Source organism: Crocodylus porosus, unplaced genomic scaffold (assembly GCF_001723895.1).
Source record: "Crocodylus porosus isolate Cpor-Errol unplaced genomic scaffold, CroPor_comp1, whole genome shotgun sequence".
Taxonomy (NCBI): Eukaryota; Metazoa; Chordata; order Crocodylia; family Crocodylidae; genus Crocodylus; species Crocodylus porosus.
This window is the reverse complement of record NW_017728931.1, coordinates 100,066,659-100,074,642: the sequence shown is the minus strand read 5'-3', so window position 1 is coordinate 100,074,642 and position 7,984 is coordinate 100,066,659. Positions and strand designations below refer to the sequence as shown.

At 42.2% G+C, this 7,984-nt stretch overlaps 1 protein-coding gene across 1 annotated transcript in view; it reads right to left on the bottom strand.

Annotated features, from left to right (window-relative positions):
* Positions 1 to 7,984, bottom strand: part of CFTR (cystic fibrosis transmembrane conductance regulator) — a 146,662-nt gene that overhangs the window by 99,353 nt on the left and 39,325 nt on the right. Inside the window, exons 9-11 of the mRNA XM_019543952.1 lie at positions 3,922 to 4,168; positions 1,782 to 1,874; positions 966 to 1,148 (exon numbers count right to left, since the gene is read on the bottom strand). Of these exons, the coding sequence (XP_019399497.1) occupies positions 966 to 1,148; positions 1,782 to 1,874; positions 3,922 to 4,168 (523 nt within the window). The remainder of the gene's footprint in view (positions 1 to 965; positions 1,149 to 1,781; positions 1,875 to 3,921; positions 4,169 to 7,984) is intronic.

Genomic DNA, 7,984 nt, shown 5'->3' with positions numbered 1-7,984 from the left:
AAAAAAAAAAAAAAACAATCACTTGAACAATCTCAGTTCTCTCTAGGACTGTTCAAGTAGTGGCATTGATTCCAGGAAATTTGCAGTGCTGCAACTGAACACTTGTCCACAGCCTCAGTCGTTATCTGCTGTAAACAGCCTGATCAGGTGTGCAATGTGCAAACTAATTGCACTAGAACTGGTCAGGATTGTTTTTTGTTGGAAACATGAAAGTTTCAATGAGACTTTCATCAGAAAGTTTTCTCAGCTCAGAATTTAGACAAAATAGACAGGTGGTAGTAGTGCTCACCTGGGATGCAGGAAATCTAGCCTTCAGTCCCTAGGACACTATCCTCAGCATAGCCTGATTATTCACCTGAGTTAAAGGAAGACTAAGTTCAATTCTATGGCCTATATTAGGCAGAGCAAAGACCTGAACCTAAGTCTCCCACATACAAAGTGAGGGTCTAACCACTAAACCATAAGTTTAGAAAGAAGAAACAAGAAAAAAGAAAAACTGTCTATAATATTGAATGATTTGATTATCTATTGCTAGGCTCTTCAGAATATTGTTTTTGAAGGCAGGAAAATTGTAATGGTAACCATTACTTGTCTACAGTCTTCACTAGGGTTACAGATTTTGTTACTTTTACCAGGTTCTTCTTCTTTCCTAAAGATAGAGAGGGGTTTCCCCATGTAAATGACTAGCTTCTTCCTGAGCTTATGCTTCCTTGTGTATAAAGAAAACGACCAGCAAAATATTCCTATATCAACCCAGGGCTAAAAATATAATATATATCTTTTGACCATTCCACTCAAGCTAGATACTCTCTTCTAACGGCTTGACTTTAGTAGACAGCACAATTTGAGATGATTATGACTGAACATACGCCATTATTTAACACTATATTATATTTAACATTTAAGAATTCAACTATACAGCACTTATAGATATATTTTTATCAATGACTTGGAATTTGGAATACCTTGCCTGCCCCAGTAGAGCCAGAAACAGCTAGTAACTGTCCTTTCTCAATCTTGAAATTTATATCCTTAAGAACTGGAGTTCCATGAAATGGGAAGTTACTGAAGAAGAGACTGTCATTATTGCCAGAAACTTTTCGGTTGTTATTTCCTTGCTTTGCTTTTACAAAAAGATCTCCAATTCCCTGAAAAACATGTAAGTTCAAAGAAGTGCACATATAAGACAAATGTATGAAGACATCTATATAAAATTGTAGAACTGTATTATTTGATTTAGGTATGTACTTATGCTTCTAACATTAGTTTTCCTAGCTACACTCTCCTTTATTACTACTTTATATATATATAATTTGTCTGCCATTGTTGGGGAAGATAAGCAAAAACATATTCAACTGCTTTTTCCATGTCTATAAAACTTTGCAGCCTGTTTATGATTCCATGCACATATAAATCAGGAGTAACCAACAAGAGGCTGCCAAAATGGAATAAAGTGCTTCCTCCAACATTTTTTACCTAAGAAAATCCTAACATGACTTTTCAAAGGCAACCCACATTTCTGTCAGTCCCACCGGCCAACAAGCAAGCTTTCCTCCTTTGATATGGCTAGTCAAATCAAGAAACTTTTTTCCCCTTCACAGGGAGCTCATCAGTAGACAGTCTTGAACCAGTGCATGGGCACTGAGGCAAAAATAGATGACCCAGAAGGAAGTCTTTGTTTTAGACTTTTTATTATTCTCTGTAATTAATGGAAAACTGTGACGGTCAAATTTTTTTTAATAATCTTGTTTTATTTGGATACAACTTTAAAATATTCTAACCTCATCCCAGAAGGCTGTTACTTTGTCCAGCTCGACCCCAGTTGTTGTTAAATTATACTCCAATGTCTTATATTCTTCTTTTAGCAAGAAGTCCTATAAATGCAGAGACAGAATATTAAAGCAAACAGTATTAAACTATTTCCACCAATAAAAATATAACATAACACACAGCATACTTAATCTGTGCATACAAGTCAACACTAAGTACTGGCTCATACTACTGACATTATTACATTTTTGCATTTCAGTGAAAGACAGGTGAATATGTTGCATCTAATGCATTTCCTTTTCTGTTGATGGGTGAAAGTAGATATGTAGGTGCTGTCACCATGGAAAAATACTGTGAGTATAAAGAGGACCTAAGAAAAGTTGGGCATTTTCTTGTTTTTTCCGGCTTGTGTTGGCAATGGCAAACCACCAATCTAAATTCTTTTTACACAAAATTTTGTTTTATGGAATATGTTAGAATATATCATACCCTTGATAAACAAAGAAATAAAATGGTTATTCATTCCTATCTTGATTAACTCAGGAGTCCATTAGCAAGATAAATATATGCACGTGCAAACTAGGTTACATGCAAAATCTTTGCTATTACAACATTACTGGGAGAAGCAGGACATTCAGACTTGGGCTGCTTGCTGTCTGACGTCAAGTGGTTAAAATTATTTTCCCAAGGGGTAAGGAGTGGCATCAGTTGTGTGCTACATAGTTACATATGATGCAAGGCATGCATTGAGTGTTATGTAGCTACCTCTGAGTTGCTTATCAAGGCTGGCTGATATTCAAATACAGGTATCTACCCAGGCAACACAATAAGTATGCTGAGGGAGTTTCAGGAAAGGAAAATAAGATTGGTCAAGGCCCTCTTCAGGATCCTTGCAAAGGAGTCAGAGTAGAAATTTCATAGATAGAACAGGCAAGCAGAGGAGACAGCAAGTGCTTGGAAAAGGAATTATAAAAGCAACAGCAGGTGAAGCCTCACAGAGCCAAATAGGACACTTCAGGCAAGAGAAGGGAAAGGATGGACAGGCTTTCACTGCAGCAAACTGGGGGATGATCCAACTAAGCTTTGGAGTCAACCCTCAGTCAGAGAAAGTAAAGATGATAAGGGAAGACTGCATGATTCAGAAAAGAAGCCATGTGGACTGTCCCAGAAGAAAGTTATACCAAACCACGGGACTCTCCAGAGTGATAAGAAAACCAAGGAAGGAAAAAAAAAGAGCATGCTTTGCTATTTGTGCCTCTACCAGATGTGCTTTTTATTCAATTAAGTAAATAGCAACCTTGTTTTAAAATCCTGTACAAAGAAAAAAGAAACACTCTCAAATGTCCACACTAGCTGGAGTTCTATGATCAGGCATTTTTAAATTAATACAATATCTTGGGGTGGGGCCTAGGACACTTGGGCTTCCCATGTCCATGAAGGGCTAAAAGACAGAGTGCCTGTCTAGGAACTGTGCCTTGAAAGGACAAGAGAAGAAAAATATCTGCAGCCTACTGAGACATAGAGAAATTTAGACTAAAGCAGTCCAGTGAATTGGGATCTGGCACAATGATCTGGTGAGTGTCCAGCAGTGGGATCTCAACCTGGTTGATCTTTACCTTCACTTTTCACTCTCCTCCTCACTAAATACTTTTTCTTAAATAACTTTAACAAAGTGCACCACTGGCATTTGGACATAAAACAACAAAGAATACCTTCTTCCAAGAAAGACTTTAAATAGTACTTAAAATGATACAATCTATAAAACCCCATGTTAATCTCACTTTCCCACAGAAAATTCCTTTTGAGAAGAGCTGGTGAGTGCAGGCTGCAGCACCTGTTGGACAAGCCATTTTGTCATGTTCACATTTAGGAATCTTATTCTTTAGATGAATCACTAGTACCTTAGAAGTGTTTTTCTTTAAACAATATAGTTCTCAGGTGGCCTTAGACTTTTGACCTAACCTTATGGATGCTGACAAAATATACGCAAAACGATAGGATTTATAATGACATTTAATGAGTGTAGTTAAACCAATCAATAGTTTATGCTGCAAGTTTACATCAGTGTGCTTTTGTTGTTCAACTGATGAGATAATGTACTATAAAGGATTAGTTTATGTCCCCAGAAAGATCTGAGTTTATGTACCATACCTGTATTTTGTTTATTGCTCCAAGAGAGTCATACCAGGTTTGAACAGCCCCTGGAAACTGCCTAGTTACTGCCATTCGAAGAACAATGCAGAAGGAGATGGTGGTAAATATTTTTCGGATAATAATTCCATGGGTCAGTGCATAGGGAAGCACAGCCAAAAACACCACAAAGAACCCCGAAAAGAAGAAGGCTGAGCTGTTGAAATATCTCACATAAGCAGCTTTTCGGGTCAGCTTAAGTTCAGTTCTGTTAAAAAAAAAAAGCGTAGTGATTCACTGTTCCAAGTCTAATGCACCTCAATAAATGGTAACAAAAATGGTTAAAAAATGGACTCATCCATATTCTTTTTTTTCATCACTGTCTCTCATTACTTTCCAAAACGACTAATAATGTTATGAGTTGGAAAGCCTAAGGTAGGAAAGTGAGCAGATGACTGCTTTTGGCCACATACCTGCAATTCCCATTGATATTGCCTAAATGTATTTAAAGTCAAGACTTTGCCCACTAAGTCTGCACTTTTCCCGTACATACTCCAGTACTTCACAGAACCAGTTTAGAAGCAAGTAGGATGTATCAGCTGTTGAGAGGGGATGCAGGTATGTCCAAACAGATCTTTCTGTGGAGCAACAGCAGAATTCTTCTGTTTTCCTGCCTTGTTAGTAAGGAGTGTGACCATGAAGGGAGCTGAAATTACTGCTGAGTTAAAGGTATGTTTTACTAGACTCAAAATATAGGGGAGACAGAATTAGATCCCCTATAAGAGTAAGATACAATCTGAGATGGGTAGTAAAAGAAGCAGTCCTTGAGCAGCCAGCCAGCTGGCTAAGGCTGTTCATTGGGCAGTGACATTTTGGACTCTTTTTCATTAATATGCAGGAGAGGTAACCCCTTAAGTGAACAAGTTTTGTTTGGAGATGGGCTAGGATGTACAGTGGGCGCATATACACTACATTTACTGTGCAGTAACCTAAATCACTGCATGGTATGGGCATGCATATATGCATGTATGCCCGTACTGTGCAGTAAATATGGTGACTTATTTTGACTTCAGTGTAAATTTGATACCTGCATCATGCAAATTTACACCCGATTAGTGCAGTAACACACGTGTAGACACCTTACTGTGCGGTAACACTGTGTGTGTGGACTGACTTGGGACTAGTCCCAAGTCAGTCCACACACAGAGTTAATGTGCTTGTGTACACACACCTGCAAGTATAGACACTGGCCTATTCCCACTTATTGTACAGTAACTTACTGTGCAGTAAATTTAAGCTGGCATATAGACATGCCCAGTATTTTCCAAAACTCTTCTCTTCAGTATGTCATGTTTACTGGAAGCCAACTAATTTCATTAGCAACCTACCCAGCTTCCAGCTAGCTGACTCAAGCTCTGGTCAGAAGCCTAATTTCCATGATTCGTGGTTCTGGGATAGCCCTATCATACAAACTGTACCAGAGCTAGGGAACTCCAGGCTCCCTGGCTAGGGACAGACATTCAAAAAGCATGAGCCTGAATTGATTCAATTTTTGCAGATCAGTCTAACCTGCTTAGATTGAATCAGTTTGCAGTTGCAAAGACATTCCCTCTGGACTGAGGAAATACAGGCACAGACCTGTAGTGGTTCAGCCTAGAAGCCAGGGGCACTAGAGCAGCCCTTCTCTTCCTCAGTGCTGAGCTGAGGGGGGACATGGGCAAGACGCTCTGATTAGGGAGGGGTGTAAACCCCCATCCCACCTGCAGTCCCAGGCTTTTCCCCACTCACTGCTCAAGGGGTGGGAGTGTTGCTAGACCCCAGTCCCTGGCTAGCACGCTGAGGCAAAGTGGTGGGGGGGGCATGCATCCATCTATTGATGATACTGAGCTTTTCAAAATCCCTCTCTTTGCTTCTTCATACTGTCTGCAAACCTAAAAACTGAAGGAGCCAGCAGAGAGCTGATAACACAGCATTTGGCAGCCCATCAACAAAACAAAAGCCTCTTTCATTAGTTCAACCTCTTCTTAAACAGCGTTCTCCAAGGAAGGAACAGAAGGACATTACCAGCTGACCTGTAGATTAGCTCCAAAAAGCCCTAAGTGGACACTGTTCTGTCTGCCTGTCCCAGTGAAACTGAAGACACACACACACACACACACACACACACACACCTCTCAGTGTTAGCTAGCATACCACATGCCTCAGTTCCATGGGGCTGAGGTCCATGCTGTGGGAGAGGGGTAGGAGGAGCTCCACCTAGGGGGCAGAGAGACAGGACCAGCCCTGTTCTCTGGAGCAGACAGCACAGCCTGGGGCTGAAAAGCATCTGGGATGCTGGGGGACTCTGCTTTAATTTAAACCAGGAATGGGTCTGGGACAGACACTGCATATACCAGTTTGACCCAGATCAGTTAAGTCTGATACTATATTCACGCAGGTTTATCTTAAACCCATTTTTAAACTGGTTTATGTGCACTGAACTTATGTTCTGTTACAGGTTTAAACCAGTTTCTGACAACTTAAACTGGCTTATGTGTAATATCTGTCCCTACCCCCTGACACAGACCCAGGAGAATGGTAGGCAGGGAAGCTCCAGCAAGCTGCAACTGCCAGGGCTACTACGCTCCCAACTTTTTGGCCAGGGAATCCTCTGGTTATTCCTAAATCCACAGGACTCACAGGGTGGTTGATGAATCCAGATGGGGCAGGAGGGGTGTAACTAAAGTACCTGTAAATGAGGCCAAGTAGCCCCATTTAAGAAAAAAATGAATTAAAGTGGCAGAGCAGGAACTCCTCAGTGACTCATCTAGAACTAGGACCCCTAGCCTTCCAGGCTCCCTGCCATACATCTTTAACAATTTCCTTGCCTCTGTTTTTTTGTGCAGGGACTGGGACTCCCCCACCGAGATTCGGGACGGACTCAGGAGAGACTCCGCCAGGCCTAGGGTCAGGGAGGAACAAGTTAGAGAACTTCTGGAGGGGATGGACATGTTCAAATCAGCAGGTCCAGATGCTCTCCAACCCAGGGAGTTGAGGGAATTGGCAGGGGTTATCGTGGGGCCCCTGGCACAGCTTTACAAGCACTCGTGGTTCTCTGGCCAGGTGTGGGATAACTGGAAGAGGGCCAATGTGGTCCCCATCTTGAAAAAAGGGAGGAGGGAGGACCCGGGCAACTATAGGCCTTTTAGTCTTACTTCAATCCCAGGGAAGCTCTTTGAGAATATTATCAAGGAGCACGTCTCTGAAGGGCCAGCAGTGAGGATGATGCTCAGGGGCAATCAGCACGGTTTCATTAGAGGCAGGTCCTGTCAAACCAACCTGATTGCCTTCTACGATCAAGTCACAAAATCATTGGATGCAGGTGTCATGGTGGATGTAGTCTTTCTGGATTTCATGAAGGCCTTTGACACTGTCTCCCACCCCATTCTCATTAAAAAGCTAGGCGACTGTGGTATTGATGCCTACACAGTCAGATGGATAGAAAATTGGCTGAGGGGCCGCACTCAGAGAGTGGTGGTGGATGGTTCATATTTTACCTGGAGGGAAGTGGGCAGTGGAGTCCCCCAGAGCTCAGTCCTTGGGCCCGCACTGTTCAATTTCTTTATTAGTGACTTGGACAAGGGAGTGAAAAGCACCCTGTTTAAATTTGTGGACAACACCAGGATTTGGGGTGAGGTGGGCATGCTAGAAGGGAAGGACAGGATACAGCTGGACCTGGACAGGTTATAGGGGTGGGCAAATGAGAACAGGATGGCATTCATAGTTTTTAGGGTCGGAAGAGACCTGAGTAGATCATCTAGTCCGACTCCCTGCCATGGCAGGAAGAGTACTGGGGTCAAACAACCACAGCAAGGTGTTCATCCAGCCTCCTCTTAAACACCCCCAGGGTAGGAGCCAGCACCACTTTGCTTCGAAGTTGGTTCCAGATCCTAGCCGCCCTGACCGTGAAGTAGTGCCTCCTGATATCTAGCCTAAATCTACCCTCTGCTAGCTTGTGACCGTTATTCCTGGTCACTCCTGGCAGTGCTCAGGGGAACAGGGACTCCCCCAATGCCTGCTGGTCCCCTCTGACTAGTTTGTAACA